Below are 22,160 nucleotides of genomic sequence, written 5' to 3'. Positions count from 1 at the left end.
CTGCCATGGTCTAGCCCCAATCAGCCTGTCTGCACCCTTCAGGACAGTCGAGAGCCTGTGCAACCTGCTACCTAACGAGACAGAGAGGTGTGTTATTTGTGTTTATTTTTTTTTTCATAGTATCAAAACGCTTCAATATTGGACAGAAATATAAAACATTGAAAAAAAAGAATATTATGGAATAATCAACATCATCTCAGCAATGCAAGCAATATACCTGGTGACTAGCCAATTTATTGTTCTTCAAAAAAAATATATATATACTAACCTACATCATATCATAATCTGTCAAGTTTCTTAATCAAATTAGCAATGGAGCAAAAATATTATCTATCTACAAAGATACCCTTTCTTCCCAAGATTGTTCTCCACAAGAGACAGACCAAAACATATGTAGGTCCATGTCCTTCAAGGAAGAATATTAGGAAGAAAGGGTATATAATCATAATTGGGACAAAGACTCACAACCAGTATGCTTTGGTAATGATCTGCTTGTAGTAAAAGGATGGGCATATATTAAATTATCAATTTCTTTAAATCCATGATACAAATTTCTAGGTGTCATATGTTGTCTTTTGCATCTCCAGCATCTGCCTCCTCTAACCAAACCTTGTTTTTGTTCCAACATTGTCCTTAATGAAGACAATGTGTGGATCAAGAAAACGATAAGGCAAAAATATCAATGTTTAAAACATTTATTATTTTCCTCCAAAGTCATACTTCACCTGGGGAGACCGGTCCTTGGTACACACGATTCGCCCTTGAAGGGTACATTTAGATACATAGTATTTCACAGCACAAAATTTACATGCTCAAAAAATATGACTGGTAGTGACAGATATATGTGCCGTAAGTATATACATTAATTATGTTCACAATATTAATCTAAAAAAATTTATTAAACAATCAATCCTCAGTCTAATAAAAGCATATTAATTCAAAGACAAAAACCAATGACGGGTATAATGCTACAGAAACCATTTAAAACATGAAAATACAAAGTGCTTACTAAGCAAATATGATGAACTATTATACAACTATCATCATCAACATCATCGACTTCATTATCATATCATAAAGAGTAATAGCTTCAAACAATGGCATTTTAACATAGTTCACAATGTTATTCATGGATAAAAATTAGTGATTTGTATACAAGAGACTTGGCAGCTCGGTCAGGTCAACGAAAACAAAGACTATGAGATATCATTTCAAAGATGCACAAAAAATAATACGAAGACTATCAATGTTTTAAAAATAGAGCAATGTAGTAGGACACATTTATAACGTACACATATTTGGCAATTTGTTATCAATCTAATTATAAAACCTGAAGCATTTTACATAAGTATGAATAAATTTATCTGTTAAACATTATTATTACAAAAATGACTCATCATAAAAATTTTAACAGTGACTTAACCATAAACCTAGTACATTATTGTCAATATTTATGTTTCCAAACAATATAACATTCACATATCTTTATATCTAAACATAACTATCAATTTGCATACATACAAGTATGATTTTCAGTTCAAAATACAATGTATTAAATAATCATAATGTAGTTCTGTGAGCGCCTGAGCATGAATTCTTTTATAACAACAATGTATCTTATGACATGAGAAAAAATTCATCAAGTGTGATATTTCAATAATAAGTTTAGCACAAATTTATTTATCAATCATACTGTCCACTAAATATTTTGTTTCTTATCTATCTTATTTAACATGTTACATACAGTCAAAAAATATTTTGATTTTACGTCACATTATCATAAAAGGTAAACTAGTAGCAATGAACATATTTCATGAACATAAGAGAAAATTATAATAACGCGAGTTTGGAATGTGTAGTTCACTAAAAGAAATTAGTTACTTCATCTACGAGATATTGCGATGCTAGATTCATGTGTTACCAATAAAAACAAGGAAAACCGACTGAAGAGAATTCGATGAACGAGGAAGTGATTGTTTATGATGATACGATAATTATATAAGCCCGATACAAACAGTGATATTACAAGAATAACGATACAAAGATGACTGTCTATTATATCTAGATATTAAACACAAAACTATTAAATGGAGATTAAAATAAGAAAATAAAGGAAAACAGCACATCATTATGTTATAGGTGTCAGAAGCCATAATGTAGTTTTTAAATCTTCTGTCATCAATTCCTATTCAGTCTGAAGTGAGTGATATAATATCTTGTCCCTTTTTCCAATAATTATCCACCAGTTGGCCTACACAAAAAATAGAAAAGGAAAACACAAAAACATAACAATATGGTCTCCAAATCATATCCGCTTCATGATAATTCATCTACCATCTTGAGGTCAAATTGCAAATAACCAACATCTAAAATGAGAATTTGACCCCAAGATGCCAAATCATTCAAGCATACAGAAATATTCATGGTCAGTCTTAATAAAATAAATGTATATGCTTTCAATTTCCATGAACTTTGTCAAAACATGATTTTCAATAATTTCATATTTTTTATTCAATGATCATTTTTTTTTCATTTTTCAATATCTAAAATGATATATATATATTAAGTAATCTCCTGCATACTACCTGCACATTGTCTATTGAAGCTTAAATGTTGTATACCCTAAAAAACACCTCACGATAGCAAGCTCCAGCAGATTGCATGTAATGAAGGATTTTTTTCACTGAAAGCCTGTGTACACTGTACTCTGAAAGACTAACAATTTTGTAGGAAGGTAAACTTTCAGCACATATTGAATCGATAGCTATGAATATTTTGAATATTTGTTCTTTGAATTTGATTGCTATGAACATTTTGAATATTTGCTCTTTTTTCATTTTCAAAAAATTGTGAACTTGTCCTTGAAATTCAATCATACCATAATCATAACGACAAGCAGGATATATACAGAAAATAACAGTATATACATATTATTTTGATTTTGACCTCAAGATGAGATAATTATCATTAAAACTACAAGCTTGGTAATTTGCTGGATTCCATTTCGCCTTTGTCATACATCAGCTTCATGAAACACCTATAAAAATACCATATTTATGGGATGTTTTGTTTCTCATCCATTCTGACATGTGCAAGATATATTGTAAAATTCAATGAAATAATATTTGAATTGTCTTAAAATCCAAATGTTAATTCATGAGAAGTTGCTCAGTTTTATCTTGGCAAGACATTCATAATATCCAACATGTCAAAATGTTTCAGAGGATTTACAGTCTTCAGATATAAATTTTGACATCTCTTTGTTGATAACTACCTTAGAAATAAAAATATAGATCATATTAGTGTTTGATGTGCTGCAGCTTGGAGAGGAATCAGGCACTTTCAGTATGCTGAAAGAAATAAAAATGAGTTACATACCTGTAGTAATGTAAAAGGAAACCTGGCCGTTATATCTAAAAGCAATGAAAAGTTGATTAGTGCCACTGTGCTTATGTAAAGCTTACCCGAGGCTGATAATGTGCCTGCTACTGCTGTTGTACAGGACTCGGTCCAGTCTGCTGGGCCCCACCTGGTTGTTGCTGGGCCTGTTGTAAGATGAGGTTAGCCTGGTAGTGCATGCCTTGTTGTCTGTAGTACTCTGCCCATGCCTGACTATAATCAGCCTGACCAGTCTGTGGGTTGATTGCTGCAAGCACACAACATGTCAAATTATACATCATAGTTAATATAAATTTCAAACACAATGTACATATTAATCTATCTAGTAAGCAAGCCAGGTTCCTTTGTAAAGATCTGTACAGTACACAGAGCTATGTCAGATAATAACAAATCGACACAGTATTTCAGTACAGGTCTGTGAAATTATCATCATTCAATCTTACAATGATCTTTTACAAAGTTGTTCCCTCAGGTGTATCAAGTTATTTTGGAGGTAGAGCTAACATGGGCCAACAGAGACTTGCCGTATCTTGAAAATGTTACCACTGATTCTTGATAGTTCATAGTGATAAAGATCTAACTACAATGACGGCCACAAATAAAGAGCAGTTTAACTTTCAGTTAGCATATATATTATACACACGACATACTTTTGTTTAACCAGACTGAAATTTTTTTTCCCCATTAACGCTTATTTCAACCCAGTTATGGGCAATATATATATCGATGTCTATTTGTTAAAGATCATTCAAATGTCTATGTCTATGAATAGGCCATGATCTAGGTTTTATCTGTTAAGGCATTATGACCTTGGCCTTTAACTAAAGGGATGCAAGCAGCACGTGAGTGTCACATTACAAAGAAATGTTTCATTCTTTTATCTGTATCCACTAGACTCATTACTTTGGAAACAATTGTCAGATAAAACAAATCTTCACATAATTCAGTACAGGTCTGTGAAATTATCATCACACAATCTGTTCCCATAGTTACTATTCGTACCATCAAGACTGTCAACTCTACTGAAGAACAAGGAAATGGCACTGGTATAAATAAAATCAATACTTGTTAGTTACAGTGAGAAACTAAGTGAAGGTTCTCCGATAGCAATATGTATATATATATATAAATCCAAAATATTAAAGTTCTTCATATTGCAGTCTCCTTCTTGGGGCCTCTTACTTACTCTACAAAAGTTGTATGTATATTTTTGTTCCATTTGAACTCAAAACTTTGAAGTGTAATTTCCTTCATCTCAGCATACTGGTGAATTATTGGTGAATAAATAACCCCAACAGTGTTTTAAAATGAGTTACTTACATGGGTTTGCTGTGCCAGCAGTGTAGCCCTGCTGTGGAGTTGTCTGCCCCTGCTGTTGCTGCTGCTGTTGTGGCTGCTGTTGTTGCTGGGGTGCATGTTGTTGTGACTGCTGACCTTGGACACCACCTTGACCATACTGGTTGGGAGCATACTGATTGTAATACTGGGCATAATAAGCTGCCCAAGCTGCAGCATTGTCTTGTGCCTGTTTATCTATGAGAAACAAAGAAGCCATTTTCAATTAAGCTCATTATGATACATCTAAATTTAGAGCTTTTGATCATAAAGTCACCTAATGAAAAGAAACTTACAACCCAAAACCAATGGAAGAAAAAACAAAAAAATTCAGTAATTAAATTATGATCAGATATCATAGGAATAGGTATCTTTTTCTCTTTAGCCATTACATCATTATTTTGAAGTTGCAAGTATCTCTTTGTGTTGCCCATCATCTTATAGATCACCTAGTAACAGTGCTTTTTTTTTTAATATTATAAAGCAATGGAAATTGATGTAAAATGTGAAAAAATAGATTTCATGCATGTGATCAATCGAACAAGGTAATCCAGGCAAATCATGCTGAAAGCACCTTTGTTTTACAAAGCGAAAGCTTTACAAAACTGTTACTTCTGTTGGAGACTTTCTTTACTTGAAACCAATTACTAAAAAACAATGCCAAGGGAGACAATGGAAAAAAGGGAGACAAAAATTTGAAGTCTATTAGTTGGGAAATTGTCTTCTGCATCACATATCTTGTGCACAATTTCATGGAATAAATGGGAAACAAAAAAGAGCAACATGTAAGTTCAATTTTAACCAAACCTGACTAACTTTTATAAGCCAAATTCACTCGTATATATATATATATATATAAATATAAAAAAAAAAAAAACCCTTAAAACCTTTTTTTTGTTCTTGTTTATCAGGAAATTCCGGAGACTGCATATCTATAATAATTGTAAAGAAAGTTTAGAGAAGTAGCTCTCATAATCCCAAATTACAAAGTATATAGGATTAACATAGGATTAACAAGTTCTGGTTACTTAAAAAGCATTTGCTGGAAAATTGAAATTCTATTATTGTGTCCACACATCAAGTTGTGCATAAAGATATGTGATAGAGGAACATATGAGGAAATAAAGACTCCCTGAAAAACAGGAGCATATTCTAATATCATAAAACTGGAAATTTGAAGATTTGAATAAATAAAGCAAATCATAAGAGAAGACTTTATATACTGTGAACATATATCTCTTTTGTTACCATCAGTGTGTGTATGCATGTGTGTAATACTTACTCTGATCTGGCTGCTGTTGATAGCCCTGTTGGTAGTTGTTTCCACCCCATCCACCACCACCTCCACCTTGTGGTCCTTGAGGAGCCCCAAACTGACCACCTGGTGGCTGTTGCCTACAATAGACCAAATTTGCATTTAAACTTTTAAAGGATTTACATAAATCTACGGAAATCAAAGTACTTTACAGTTATAGGATTGACAACTTTTTAAAATGAAAACATTTCTGTTGGGAAAGGTAGTACTCATACAAACAAAAGTTTACATGGCAAAAAAGTTACGAGCATCTTTCAAATAACTTCTCAGGGATGCTGATAGTCAAGTTTTCAAAGTTCAGATTTTGATAACATTAAAGGGACTAAATGGTTAGATTTTCATTTCATAACCGGTAAAACATGTTATAACATTTAAAAGTATGTTGAAAGTTATGCACTTTCTGTTAATTATGAAATTCAAAAGTTTGCAAAACCATTTTTTTTTTAAAAACATAAAAAAAAAAAAAAAAAAATAGGAACGACCCAATGCTAATTCATATCATTATTGTTTGGAAAGTGTAAACAATGTCTTTGCGCATGCGCGATGCGGGAAAATTCAGAAATCTTAACAAAGATGGCGGACTCCAGACCGAAACGTAGGGGTCCTAAGACTCGCTTAACTGAAGGCACAAGGAAAGAAAGGAAAAGAATGCGTTAATTAACTTTGCTAGGACGAGAATTTACTTGGGGGACATGACAGACAGATGGCACCAGCTGAAAGAAAGCGAGGGGAGCAAATCAGATGCACAGTTTGCCAAGGTGCTACTCGACAGGTTACTTCAGACAGTCAATTCACTTTGAAGTTTCATAAATTACGTCACGTGATGTACTCGGCTTTTCACGATCAAAACATCGAATGGCGGCAGACACAACATTGAAAGTTGTCTAAGGATAGATTGAAGCTGGTGATCTTTGCCAGCTTTTCATTAAAAGTGCTATAATTTTGTAAATAGTCTAATTTCAACTCTTGCCCGAAATGCACAGAGAAAAAAACCCCAAATCTTACCATTTAGTCCCTTTAAGCATTTTTGCATAAATTAACATATACAACAAGAAAAAGCAATTCATCAAAAATTCTTTTGTGCAAAAACGGATAATTTCTTCTTTTCAAGCCTGATGTAACAAACTTATCTGCTTTCACCACTAAAGAGTTAGGTAAAACAAGTGAATGGAATGAAGCTGGATTCTCTTTCCATTTGATTGCACCAAATTCAACTGTAAGTAAACAGTTGTCATTAAGCTTTAAGCCATAGAGATGCATATTTCTGACAGAAAAAGAATCAAATAGTGCTGAGGTAGTGGCAGTAAAACAGGCCAATCAGCAGCCCTCATGTTATTGGAGTAGACATGTTACAAATGTAAGCTTCTGTGATTTACATCTACTTGCAACTAAAACAAGGCATTGGGAATGATACAAATCCCCTTGCTCCCATTTATAATGAAGTTATATATTGCTTCTAAGATTTTCTTTATATAGTAATGGAGACCTCAACATTGACACTGGCATGCTGAAACACATACTCGCTCAAGGCATTATGATACTTGACCAATATGTGAAATTTCAGTAAAATAGACCGAGAAATTAAGTTGCTAGAGTGATGATAAAAGAGAATATACATTCATATGAACAAAACGCTATATTCCTTCTGTGGTCACAGTGAGGGATATTGAAGGACCTAAAGTATTCAGTAGCTAATTAAGACTTACCCCTGCTGCCCTCCAAAGCCATCCCCAAATCCTCCAGGACCACCTCCCATAGGACCTCCTGGACCACCCTGGGGCCCTGGACCCCCAGGTCCTCCTGGCCCGGGACCACCAGATGGTGGCGGCTGTGGAAAAGACCATCATTCATATATACAACTAGCATTTAGTACATTCCTTCCAGCTTTTGTTACAATTTTCTATCTAAAAATCAAAAGTTCTTTCAGAACAAAATAATCTTACATTGTAAGTCTGTTCATTACTTTCTTTGCAGTAAGATCAACAACCAAACCTCATTCAACTAAGGTAACAATTTCTATTAGTGTCAGAGAATAGTGTTCCACAGACGGACACATAAAATTAAGTTGCATATCATCCTATACTTACCAAACCTGCTTTTTCACATATAAGTTGAATGGCATGTTGTATCTGTCCTTTATCCCCTGCTCGAATAGAGAAGAGCTTTTCATTGGGATTGGGCCCAGGTGATCTTTGCAACTCTACTCGAGCTCCTGACATCTGGTTGATCTGACGAATGGTCTCACCACCTGTTATAACAAAGAAGATTATTAAACAAAGCATTAGTATTTTGGTAAAAGCATATTTCCTTCCACACTTTTATTGTCTAGTAAATCTTGACCCAGAGAATTTTTGTTAAAGAAACAATACATAAAATTACATCTGCACAAGAGAAAAATATTTCAATTGAGCTGTAATGAATTTTTCAGAAAAGAACAAATATCTGCCAGCCAGATCCATGTCTAAAAGCAAATCAGAAGTGGCTACATAAAGCTAGATTCTGACCAGTTAAGGGAACAAATTATCACACTTAAACCTACCTCTTATCTCTTAAGAGTGACATTCAACCTTAAGACCTGCAAGCCTGAAGAAACTTACTCATGACACAGAAACCTCTTTTAGGCAACAACAAAGTGACCTGTAAATGTTACCTTTTAGGCCACATAAAAATCTGACCAAAAAATAATGTAGCCCAAAAACCAACATGCATTAACATTTAGTTACACAAATAAGCTTGCTCACCTTTGCCAATGACTAGCCCACACTTGTCTGCTGGTACAGGGTAGGTTGTCTCATCTCCTCCTCCAAAACCACCACCCCGTCCCATGCCTCGTCCTCCAGGACCACCGGGACCTCCAAACTGGCCACCTCCCCTTCCTCCTCCACGACCAAAACCTCGGCCTCGTCCCATACCATCTTGATTATCCCTCTACATAAACAAGACAATTGAAACAAGGTTAGTTCCAACACACTTGTCCACAAAAAATAATGCCAGGGGACAATAAAAATTCAGGGCAGTTTATGATATTACTTAGATTTCAACAAGTCTAAGAATGTGTCTTAATGGTAGATCTTTATATTTAATAGATCTTTCTGTGTTGTATTTATCAGTTTCCAAGAAAAGTCAGGCTATTTTCACAGCAAAGTACAAGAGCAAATGATGGTGTGGTGTGATGGTGTGCAACAGTGTGGAGAATTTGGGAATATTTTGTTCACCATGCATTACAGAAAAGGCCTTTTTCCTTCCAGGATATGACCCACAATTTTCTACACCAACTGTCCATTTCAAAAACAATTTAAAAATCATATTTTTGAAAGACTTTTGTTGAAAGGTCTACTATCAAACCCCACTCACTGAATGTAAAAAACATCCTTGTGGTGTTAGCGAATTCCTTTCCATTCAATATTGCACAAGCACTACACCCAAATTACACAAGTAATTTGGGCTTATTAACTGTGCCAATTTTCTCCACTTTTTGAAAATATTCTTTTACTGGTTTCTTATATCATCTTCAGGGCTTCTAAAAAGACTTGAAACCATGTCTCATCTCATAAACCTTAATTAAATCTTGCCAAATCACATGCGTAATGATCTCTTCTTGAATCCTTTTATTGTAAAGTCTTCTCGATTAAAGCTATCTTATCCCTTTTTAAAAAAAAAATCTTTCTTTGCTGTTTTAGAGATTGAATGACTTCCGGTGATACTTAAAGAAATGCAAGGAAATTATGTTACATCACTAACTTTTAAAAAGTAAATTAGCACACTACATTAAAGACTTGATACATTACACCAGGCCTCACTTTTTCTGCCATTACCAAAAGGGCACCCTAAGATGCATGCACACTAAACACAACAAATAAGGGATGAACAATGGATATTTTGTTCACAATAATGAATGATGCATATTCATTCAATCATCTAGTATATGACTGGAGTGCTTTGAAAACTAATAAGAATATCAAAGTTAGTCTAATACCTGTAGAAGTCTTATCAAGTAACTTTGTAGCAAGGTCTACTATCAAACCCCACTCATTGAATGTTTTCACATCCTAGTGGTGTTAGCGAATACCTTACATTTATGTTGCACAAGCTGACACCCCTGACACAAGAATGTATTCAAGGGCTCTAATTAAGTGCATTTAAGTTATCAGTATTTTTTATATTTTCAATACTCACATTACTGGCTTCCTGAAGTAAATTCTCAATAAACTGAGCTGCTTGTTCAATTTCTGATGATGACCCACGGATGGAGCACATTCTCTCTGGTCGAGAATCATCTAGATCAAAAATTCGAAAGCAAAACAACATTGTGAAACCTGTTATGACTGTTAATCCGGTCTTTATCAACTGGTACAACAAGGTAAAATAATAGACAGTATCATTCCTGCTAAAACATCAAATTTTCAGCCCCACCTTATTATAACGTAGTTTTCTTTAAGGTTTACAACTATGAGTAAATTGCATCGTAACTCAGTTGAATCACTTTGGTAGCAGAAATTAATCTCAAATTTGACATAAAATCAAGGTCAAACTCTATCCACAATCATTTTTCTGTTACTAAACCTCCTACAAAAGGATTCATTCATTCATTGAGCTTGGCAATAATCCCTAAATTATTCTGAGTTTTCTAGATAGGAAAAGTTACAATTTTCTCAGCCGACTTTGAACTAGGTTGCAAAAGCATGGAATGTGTGTTAAGTTCCACATAGATCTGCAAGCAGCATTTCTTAAGCCCCTTTTGTTGATTCATTCTGTCATTTAAGTTTTTATCTGCAGCATTAAAAGTTTCCTAGATAAACAAAATGTGGAATTTTTTTTTGATCAAAAGAACAGACTATGGACAAATATGTAGATCAAAGATTATATAGTATTAATATTACTAATTGACACTTATTAGGAAAAATACATCAATTATCGCATCTCCCCCCTGATGTGTCAACTTTTAGGGTCCAAACTATAAATCAAGTCACCTGGTTTGAACTGCACTTTCGCATTAGTTTCTCTCTGAATTCTCTTGATCATATCACCACTTTTTCCGATAACAATTCCAACAAGATTACGAGGTACTGGGATCTGTAAAAGGAAAATTCAAAGAACTAATCAGATATCTATTCACAAACAAATTTTGTCAAGATATTTTTCCTATCTTTACCAAATTAAAGGATTTAACTGCAGTAGCTCTTCTCTACACTGACAGATTTGTGGAAGCTCAATTAGAATCTTGCAACTTTGTCATACATAAAGTTAAGGTGCGAGAATGTCAGGAGGGAGAAAAATAAAGGGGAAAAAAAAAAAAAAAAAATTCCACAAAGTTGGTGCTGAAACTGATCGTGTAGAAAACTTTGTCCTTCCAAAATCACTTAAAAAAACTAATCTGCACATTCAACTTGTAATGATTTTTTCTTCCAAAAATACTTGCCTCAAATGACTGCTGCCCACCCATGCTGTTTCCAAAAGAGTTGTTCTTAAAACCACCAGGCTGAAGGTAAAACATACATAGCGACCAATTAAAAACTGTTTTTGAATATTGTATTACATTAAGTCAATGCATAACAGCTTCCACACATATTGTTCATGTGGAAGAAAACCCGAGAGAAGCAAGATGCGAGTCCATGCCATTCCTCCACTTACTCCCCTCCTCCCCCCCACCCCCAAAAAAAATATTAAAAACACTTGCTTTCACAGCTTTAACAGTTCACCTGAATGTAGCACTGATTCAGGTCAAGGTTTACAAAAATAACAGGCTACACATAAACTGTGTATGTTCATTTCATAAATATTCCTCGTGTACTATATTTTTCAACACCCAACTATTCATAGTTAATAGCTCTAAAGCCCTAAAGATAAGTTTCCTTCAGTAAACTTCAATTAATGAAATATCCGACTGTTTTCTTTTACAAGCAAGTAAATATTCAAATTTGTAATCAGGTTTTTGAAAACTGATTCTTATCCTCAACAGATGTTATGATGTTCCTAGAGATAAATTGAGGACACAATTTTTTCTCCTGTATTTGTTCTCTGGTATTTACAATTTCTTTTCATGCTGCATTTCATAGTGCATTTTTTTAGCCAGAAGATTGAAAAAGGATATGTAAACAAACAAAATTCGACAATGTAAAACAAATTTTGCTTACCGAATCACCCCACATGCCTCCATTATTCTGAAAAAATGGAGGTTAATCATAGCACTTCATATCTTATTATACCAAAGCTATGTTTTGTAAAGTGCCATTAAATACTGGATTCCTGAAGGAAACTACCTTTCTAAATAATGTAACAAGTCCACCACCCCCCTCTCACAAATGCAAGTAAGGAATTAATCACATACATTTGTCATATTTAAGTAAAATTTTTTCATCCCTATCCAATTAAGTCCCAAACGGACTTCAATGCCCCTGCTCTAATAATTGATAATGGTTTGACACTGAAACAAATTTATTTGAGGCATCATCATAAAATCGATCAAAATCCAGTTGCAAGATTGATGTCACTGAATTGAATGAATTTTCTAGCTATGATATTTACGTTGGAACCCCAAAACATGGAAATCATTTGAACCCTTCTCATGGATAGTCATTGCAAAAAGTTGGGCCATAATTATACACGAAATAGTCAACAGAATATCGATACTGATTCAGGACAGACTGGACATATATGCAAGACAATATACCTAACCACGTATTAGGAATGAAGCTGCCAATTACAAACATTCTTTTCAAACCCGAGTTCCCTCGAGAAAAGCTGCCAGACACTCTGATCATTTACAAAATTCAAATTCAATACAATACAAAACACATACTACGTTGTCATTTCAACAAATTTTCACATTCCATCATTCGTTTTAAAATCATTAACCTTACTATTTTTTTTATCAGAGTTTGACTGTACAATACCATATATCAACATTATCTTTTAGCACTGGCCCAGTCAGGCATGTGTTCTCTCTAATGTACATACCCAGATTGATATTTTGACTTGCCCAAAGATATTGTGTGAATTAAGGGAAACATTTTATTTAGTCTAGAAAAAGACCAGTTTGAGTTTTGGTGTGTCTCTACATAATCAATATCTTGTTAGATCTAGACTTCATTAAATGACAACCACATAATTGTTCTACTACATGTACTCATATTGCTGTTTTTGAGCTATTCATCAGAGGTTTTTCCATTATCTAAACTGGAAAAACGGATTTCTCTGTGTCAAGATTGCTATCACACTTTAAAACAATTTTATTTAAATGCTTGACATATGAAAGATTTATGACAACACTTGCTTGACCATGATTACACAGACAAAGAGCATACTGTATGCTGCACAAATGACTTTGGTTAATCATGGCATGGACTACACATAAAATTTAACAATCACTAACAACTATCAATTTTCAATCCACCTGGTTGGGTAAGCCACAAACACAACAGACCTGACCAACATGAGGTATGACCTCCTCTAGGCAGTCAGGCAATGGTTAATGTAAAGCCCTCATTTGTATGAAAACTTATCAGGATATGATACATTAAACATAATACATCTGCTTCCCAAAAGTTTCAGGAAAAATTAGATAGGTTGATTAGAAAGTCTTAGCTTTCAAAACTTTAACTAAGGATATATAGAGAAGATATCCTGACTTATAATAGTCCTTTATAGTTTTAAGGTCCAATTTATTTTAATAACTGTACCTCCATATCTTTTTCCGTTAAAAGTTCCATAACCATCTCTCTGGCTCTCTGAAAATAAAAGCATTATGTTTGCATAATCAATCAATGGCTTGACCATGTCTATGGTTCTGTACAATATCAATATTAAATTACTCGTTATTTCATCAAAACTGAAATTGGCCATTGTAATCTTTCTTCTGACAAGATGTACTTTGAATCTTCTTAGAAATTAGTAGAAAGTGGTAATCTTTCAACATCAAAGCTGCCTAAAAAATAATCGCACATTGCTACAATGACATTTCTTTACTTACATTACACTTATTGGGTTCCCCAGAAATTCGTAGGGGTTTTTCCATAGATGAAGGTATGTTGCTGTCCTGGATCATGACCATTTTGACACAAGCCCGTTCCTGCATTTGCTTGATATTCTCACCTCCCTTGCCAATAATGAGACCTACTTTATCTCCAGGAATCATCATCTCTACCACAGTGTTTCCCTCATTGTGTCCCATTGGGTCTCCAGGGTTGGTCTGACCTTTCATAATGATGTCCTGCATCTGTTGTTTACATGACCTATGATAGGACATAAATTTGCACAGAATTGTGATATAAACAGAGACAACATCAGAAAATGTTTTGTCTTGTTTAACTTTTAATAATAGGTAACAAAGATACATATTTTCTTATAAACTGTTGCTGCTTACAGCTTTCAATGGTGATGTCACTGATGAATATTTCTGATTTCCAACTTCTATTGTAGCAAAATCATTAGCAAAATAATGCTGCAATCCCTTAATAAATCAGAAGAGAGCCTTACGCAATAGATCCAGGAGTTCCTGTCAGAGTACAAGGTCTATCAGGGGAACCACCACTATCTGGAGCAATCTGAATCTTACATCCAGTTTCTGCCTGCAACCTTGTGATCTGTTCACCACCTTTACCAATGACTGAAGCAAAAATTTATATAAAATGCAACAATTCAAGTGGACACCTTAGTAAAACATATCAGAAATTAAATGGACTTGCTGATAATAGACCCCCGTCCCCATATTATGTCAGTCATCTATATTCTCAATACTTGCAGTTCATCTCATCCAATAACATATGAACTAAAAAAACGACAGTTGAAATTGTTTTCACAAGATAATTAGTTTTAACTGACAGCAATGATAAAGACAAATGACATGTATTTGTTGTGAAATGCAATTATCAGAAGAACTTCCTATCCCGATCTTCATATTATTCTAGCACTATCTGGCAGCTTTTTCATTTTATGGCTAATGGTCATCATGCTTCATACAAGACACCATATTGTTTATTACAAGTTCTTAAAAGCTTGCGCAGTCATGTCCTATTAAGCTTTTGTAGTAAAAGAAAATCCCATCATGTGGCAGGGCTCCAATTAATCACTCTCAACTGCCATATTATGGAAAAGGTTTGCTTAAACAGATATAATTGCTAACAAGCTTGAGCAATAAACTAAAGTAATTATCATTATACAGGGCTTTCACACCCCATTTTGGGACTGGGGCCCGGGGCCCTTTGAATTGGGAAAAATAATGGTGTTTTCCTTAGAATTGGGGAAAACTTGGGGTCTAAAGTGGGAAAAAAAGATACTTTTTTGCATTGGAAATCGGCCCCAAATCTGGCAGATCGAGAGCCCTGTTATAACATTCATGTAACTTTTTAATCCATGTGACCTTGTACAGGTTAAGATGAGAGACAAATAATAATAAATGTTGTCCCCAAGGACCTCATGCAAATGTGAAAAAAAAGGCTATTTATTAATAGACATTAATACTCACTGAGGCCAACCATGCGGTCTGGTACGGCAAAGTCCTCTGTGATAACCATTGCTGAACCGTTGTGTGGTATACTTGGGTTAGATAGACCTGAGGGTAAACCTGCCTGTGGGGGAGGTTGGGATGCAGGCCCGATTCCTAACTGTTGATTAATTCTGGCGGCTGCTTCTTGTGCAGCTAATGCTGCAGGACTGAATTGGGGAGAAGAAAAGGATTATAACAAGGACAAAGACAGCAATAGAATTTGACAGTTACAGAAGCACAGCACTCTATATTTAATTTCAATGTGAAATTATTGAAACTTTTAGAGAAAAAAAATTTTTTTGGTTACAAATCAAATTGGTACTCTATCATATATTCAATATAAATGAGAATGGAATGATGATAAAAATAACAAATCAGAGAAGTTGAAATTAATTTCCTTGTCTTACTATTCCTAGATTATATCTTACTTTTTAAAAATATATCTTTTAAAGTACCCAACTTACTTTTGTTGATTTGCTAGGGCTTTCAACTGAGCACCAATAGCTGAAAAGCAAAAAAACACCATGAACCAAATAACAAGAAAAAAAATCCCCACCACTCCCATAACCAATCTTTGATTTAATCTCCCTTTGAAACATGCAATGACACACACACAAGCTGTCTATGAAGCACAGAAAGCAGATTTCTCCCATTTCAAATATTCAAAGATTTAGAAAGGTTTCTTAAAAACACCCTAGTGGATGATAAATATTTTTCAACCAACATTTTCTTTAAAAATATTTCTTTTCCCAAATATACTGTTGGCTGTTAACATCTGAAACAATGCCAATATCTTAAATCAATTCCACACACTATCTTCTTTACTATACACTATTTAATCATCTCTACATTATCTTCTTTACTACACGCAATTTAAATATGTGCATGATGATGAAAACATTTGTGTCCGCATCAGTGCTTAAGGCCACATGGATGAAATATATATGTGTCAGCACCAGTGCTAAAGGCTACAGAATTAACAAGTAAGCTATATTAGCTAATCAAAACTAATTTCCTAATTCTGTGATAATCAATAACAACCATTCAGTTCAGTTTGCTAGGTAAAAGCAGTTTATAAGACAAAGACAGACACAGGAATTTCATCTAGAGGAAAAACATGCACAGTAAGTTCACCAACATTTCTGAATAGAACTGTGTAATTTGCTTTATGTAATTTATATCATGATCACTAACACCTTCCACATAGGATCATGTTGGCTAAATGATCTATATTAGTATCAGAGATTTTGAAGTTAACAATATAATTTAGAATGTTTCTACAAATTGTTTTTAAGACATTTTCAGAAATATGCTGTTGAAATAGGAATTCTATTTTGAATCTTTAAACTGATGTTTCTCCTTTACTTTAATTGCTATATTGAATGTACATCATGTTAATGTTTTCATCTACTTGTAACACAAGTAATAATATCAATAAGTGGACTGATGAAAGATTTACACACATAATTTCACACAGCAGGATCAAAATGAGATAGTAAAACCCACATACCATTCATTGAACAATTATTGTCAAGATGTGAAAATACAGAAAAGAATTAAACTATCACCTATGGGTTCTTGCTTTGCAAAACTGTTCAATTTCCTGGATCCACAATGAAGTTTGTGACTTTGTATATATACATGAGATCATATGACAATAGATCCAAAGTTTTGGTATGTGAGGTTCAATATTACATTTTAATCGGAATGCATTTTACAAAGGTTAAGATGACAACTACTGGCAGGTTAATGTATCAATAACTGTGTGTTAGTTAATAACATAAAATCTCATTCAAACTATTGAAATCTGTAAGGTGTTCCATTGAAAACATGCACATTTTTTATCAAGCATCAGGCATCAGAATGAACATATTCACAACATCATCAATCAATTCAAAAATGTTTCAATGTCAAATCAAATAATTATACAATTCAAATTTCATTGTCATCAAAAGTTAATGATACAACATCAAAAACAACAATTTCAGTTTAATGTAATTTTTAAGTCATCAATATAAAAAAATCATCAGAGTACATGAAAATTATAAAATTGCATAGCTCTTTAATCACTGCTAGAGAAGGAAAATGCATAAACAGAATAGAACACATGTTGTAAAGCATGAAAATTGCATTGATGAGGATTGAACTCCTGAAAATGTTCACATTAGAAAACGTTCACCCATAACCTGTGTGTATCCATTGTCTCTCTTCAATTATTCAAACAGATATTGATCATGGAAAAAAACTTGTAAAAAAGAGGAAAATATTTGTTAAGAACAGTGACTCGTTAATACAAACTAAATTTCAACTAGCATGCAAAAAGGAAAAATCTATCCCTACAAAAAATTGTAGATGAAAAATGGTGAATAGTACAGATACAAAGCTTAATCTAGTATAGAGAAATGGTTTCCTTGCTCAGAAATGGAACTTAAAAATATGAAAAATCAGATAGTTTAGAGCATTTTGGCACTAAAGAAAAGTTGTATTTTCTAAGAAATATAGATTTGCATTTTAAAACAAAGCTCTTTTAGTTGTTTAATGTAGGACTTTAATTTGAAAATGATCAATGAATATGAAGAAAGACAATAGATTCAAAGCAAAACAAACATGAAATGTAATAATTACACATCACATGTATAATAGTACACTTTTAGCCTAGGCATGTAACTTTAACAAAACGTTAATTGAAAGTCTGGCCAATCAAGAGGGTGCTCTGAAGTGTATGTGGGGTTCGTATCGTACAAGGTTTTAGAACACATACGGTCGTTAATAGCAGCTACACTCTTCTTTTGATCTGGTTCACCTGTGAAAAGAAACAAAGCACATGTTGTATGTATCCCCCTCGAGGAAGGAAGGTAGGGTGAAGCCTTTACGTAGATGACTTGGTACAGTTTGGCTGTTGTGACCAGAAAGGTGACCACTGTGTTTTTTTTAGCACTTAGAGGTACACTGTCCTTAAATCTGTATGTAGATAGGGCATCTGAGATGCCAGATTTGTGTACCAATGAGCAGCACAAAGTTCTGTTACACCAACATGACAACCAAAATTAACAAACCCTTTCTAATTGATGACTTTTAGTCAAATTTTTTTTTTTAACTTTTTGGTGAAACAAGGTTTGTGCTACATTATATTGGAACTATTTGCAACAGTATACCTCTAGTTATGAAATATCCAAACTGTATCAAAGCTAGGGAGTGGGAGACTCTGACTGATGTCTTAATGTATCTTTTATTTTGGAATAGTTTTGCATGTCCCTCGATATTTATGACTCTTCTTTACAAAGTTTGAATTTTCTTTACTTTACACAATTTTGTTGCTTTTTGCCTTGTATATTTTTCTTTCAGACAATGTACCTTTAGGTGACAAAATTGTTGCTGAAAATGTAAGTCCAAAACCATATCATGAGGCAACTTAAAAAAGCACACACAAGCATGATACAACAATCTTAAAAGGATATTGGGGACAAGAGTATATATCCAATCATAGTCATTTCCTCAGTAACATTATATTCATACCGTATGCCTGTCCTTCTGAATCAAATGGCCTTTTCAATGTAGGGGGCACTGAAGCATCCCCACCTCCCGCTGCGGGTTGGTTGATCTTAGCAGCTATCTGTTAATTAAAACAAAGAAAACTGTCATATCAACATTTAGTTAATTTGTGATCAGTCCCATTTTCTGGAAGAGAACAGTATCTACTAAGTAATGGTCAATTATATCACTTGACTAATTTATTCATTCACTCGAGTAAAACTGATTAGGATTGAATTCAATATACAAGCCAACGGTTCATAGAGTACAGATGTTGGCATGTGGATGGTAGCTCTGGAACAGTTGGCAAAAATGCAACCTGAATAACCAACTTGGAACAACCAAACTGTAACCCAATAATCAGCCTTTGAACATGAATGAAATGGCTGCTACCCTCTTGTGTAATTTAACAGATTTCATAAAGCACTGCTTGAAAAGTTTAGTCTTGAATTTGCTAGACATGCTTTAGTTTGCGGTAGTGTACACTCTAAATATGTAACAAAATTATACATTTTATTGATATTTACGCCTTTGCTTGAATATTACACACAGATTCAGTTTAAGCTTTCGGTCTTTTTAGATGTAAAATTTCGAATTTCTTCAAAAAACCAGTCGTAATATACAAAGCCGTCTCGCAACGGCCCGACTGCCACGAGTTTCGGAGTTCGTTCCCAACCTGCTGAAAGGTACCATTTATCTTTTGTACAATCCCTGCTCAAAGCTGATAGAAGACCTCGTTTAATGTTATTGTGGATTCAGACATCTACGCCGTAAAAATATCATGGCAGACGGGAGTATAAAAAAGAAAAATAAACTGAATTTTTAAAAATTAAAATGTGGGTTGCGATTTGTCCTTTTTCTTCTCCTTCATCGTTGATGACTCTAGAGAGGGTGCACAAAGCGATATTCCTTTAGAGCTTAGTATCAAGAAAAAATTGTAAAGGTATTTACAGAGTGTTCGATGACTTCCTTGCTCAATTTACTTCCGCGTGACAAATAACGAGGAAAACGCCATGGCGCGTGGTGCTTGTTCCTTAAATCACAAAGACGACTTCCTGTCCTAGTTGCTTTGTTTTTCGCTAATTAACGGCGTAGAAAGTTAAAGGTTACAATTTTCAAACATAACGACATCATAAATAGAAGCCAACTGTCTTGCATTGAAATAAGTTCAAGAATGAATGGATGTAGGTCAAAATACACCCAACTCGGCTGAGGACGCGGGTTATGGCTTCTTTGAACATGCCGACGCAGACCACGCGGTCGAGCTCGGGCACGAAGAACTAATATCTCCGGTGCACAAATATATGGACAAAAACGTTGTAATATAGTCATCTTATTTTTTCTGTATGTGCACTGGCAATTGACGTATCATTTTACCTGTCTTGCACGGGCAACGGCGTCAGCAAAAGCGGTTTGAGCGTCCACAGATCCTTGACCTGCTGATTCCATCTCCCGCAAACGACAAAGATGGCGGCCGAGAAAGGTAAATTGACTCGTTGCAGTAAAAGAAATAGGTGCTTGTGATTGGTTGAAAATGATGACGCACTTGGGTAACACGTCTTTGGGGCTCCTTTAGGGATAACTCAAAGATCTTAGCATTCGTCTTAAGATCTATTAATAGCAGGGGTATTATTTGCATTTTCGTTAACTTTATTTGTGTTGGTAGACAAAAATTGATTGCAAAAACCTTTAGCCAAACCTTAAAAAACACAGCACAGATTGTATTGAGTAAAGGCGTTTTATGTTAGTCGGTGTAATTAAACAAGAAACAACAAAACAAGCGATGAGTGTCATGACCCTGAAATGCACATGTCATTCACGAGATTCAGCAGAGACCGTTAATGAGAGAAAAAATGTACACTATACAGATATGCTGAACAGCCCGTGTTGTTCTTAACAAGATAGGGATTCAGATTCTTTTATTTCGCTCTGTCACACGTATAGCGTGAAACAAGAGGTCATTTTATAAACGAAACTTGTACGTGATTATACATAGTTATATATGTATATTTAAATTACAAAAATGACGTTTCTCTTAATATTAAGTTCAACTTTTCTACAAGCGTTTAAAATTAAACGCTTATTGAAAATGGAAAAGAATCCCTTCATTTAATGAAACTTGAACATTTGCAAAAAATAATTTTGGAATGACTTTGTTTCTATATTGTAATATCATGCATTATTACAGTTATACAGACAATGGTTTCCGTTACCAATTTCATTAGCACAAAATGATGATGATTCCAATGATAGCTTATAACCATATGTTATCCAAAAGAACAAGTTTCTTGGAACTTCCATATAAAGCTCATACCTGAGCTATTAAAATATATTGCACATGATAAAACCATTGAAATTGTCCCATTCCCCCTTTCCGGTTCTTATATAGTAATCTATACATTTTACTACATAACTTGGTAACACTAATGTAGATAATCTTTTCAAATTAACTCTGATTATCGTCGGTAACCCACGGTCCTTACACACACAGAGTCGTGAGGTTACCGACGATAATTACGGTCAATTTGAAAAGCCTTGTGCATATATTTTATCTCGTTAAAAAGAGATTCAATTAATGGTAATGAACTCATTAAAACGAGTAACTTATATCGTTGAAACGTGTTCATCGTCGCAATAATAGCTTTAATTATACCAAAAAATAAACTATCGTGAGATTGGCGGGAATGGTATTACAAAACAGAAATCTCGGAGAGAGATTCCGTATAGTAGCGGTCACGGTAAATATCCTTGAAATTTATAAAAATCATGAACGACTAATATTACTACCACTCTGTTACTATATCGATATATGTTTTTTTTTTACTCAAACATAATTAAGATACTCAATACTTAATTTTGAATATGAATCAATAAACCTGATATGGTTACCAGTCCCTGACAATGGCCATCATCTGTACCAACAAATTTTCAGTTTGGTAAATTATTTAAAATCACCATCTGCCTTATATAGTTTTATTTAAGTCTTGAATTCCTTCCTGTTTCCTTCCCTATCTGCTTTCTTTTTCTCTTCCTCTCTCTAGCCATCTGCCTTCTTTCTCTCCTCTATCTAACCATTTTCTATCATAATCTGTCTCT

The 22,160-nt window shown here is 34.1% G+C and overlaps 1 protein-coding gene across 2 annotated transcripts; it reads right to left on the bottom strand.

The window, feature by feature from the left end:
- Window positions 1-677: 677 nt before the first annotated feature.
- On the bottom strand, window positions 678-20,527 carry LOC132550104 (far upstream element-binding protein 1-like). Of its 2 annotated transcripts, XM_060214118.1 has the most exons (18): window positions 20,442-20,527; window positions 19,050-19,146; window positions 18,295-18,336; window positions 15,998-16,037; window positions 15,513-15,700; window positions 14,525-14,654; window positions 14,019-14,280; window positions 13,729-13,776; window positions 11,469-11,528; window positions 11,020-11,122; window positions 10,226-10,326; window positions 8,791-8,977; window positions 8,137-8,297; window positions 7,756-7,877; window positions 6,017-6,129; window positions 4,720-4,932; window positions 3,465-3,646; window positions 678-2,251 (listed from the first exon to the last, which is right to left on the bottom strand). In XM_060214118.1, the coding sequence occupies exons 1-17, from the start codon at window positions 20,511-20,513 to the stop codon at window positions 3,486-3,488; spliced, it is 2,100 nt and encodes a 699-aa protein (XP_060070101.1). In that variant the 5' UTR covers window positions 20,514-20,527; the 3' UTR covers window positions 678-2,251; window positions 3,465-3,485. The 2 variants fall into 2 exon arrangements, with proteins under 2 accessions (XP_060070101.1, XP_060070102.1); XM_060214119.1 differs by lacking the exon at window positions 18,295-18,336.
- Window positions 20,528-22,160: the final 1,633 nt, after the last annotated feature.

Source organism: Ylistrum balloti, unplaced genomic scaffold, assembly GCF_031769215.1.
Source record: "Ylistrum balloti isolate Yb309-2 unplaced genomic scaffold, AGI_CSIRO_Ybal_v1 Utg370104, whole genome shotgun sequence".
In the NCBI taxonomy this organism is placed as follows: Eukaryota; Metazoa; Mollusca; class Bivalvia; order Pectinida; family Pectinidae; genus Ylistrum; species Ylistrum balloti.
The sequence above is the reverse complement of the archived record's forward strand: the minus strand, read 5'-3'. Positions and strand labels throughout refer to the sequence as shown.

Excerpts from the sequence above, each read along its gene's own strand:
- LOC132550104 (XM_060214118.1), bottom strand. The coding sequence starts at position 20,513 with ATGGAATCAGCAGGTCAAGGATCTGTGGACGCTCAAACCGCTTTTGCT. Across the intron at positions 16,038-18,294 it reads TGTAGCTGCTATTAACGACC|CTATTGGTGCTCAGTTGAAA; the intron begins GTATGTGTTCTA and ends TTTGCTTTTCAG. Across the intron at positions 4,933-6,016 it reads TCAACAGCAGCCAGATCAGA|ATAAACAGGCACAAGACAAT; the intron begins GTAAGTATTACA and ends TGTTTCTCATAG.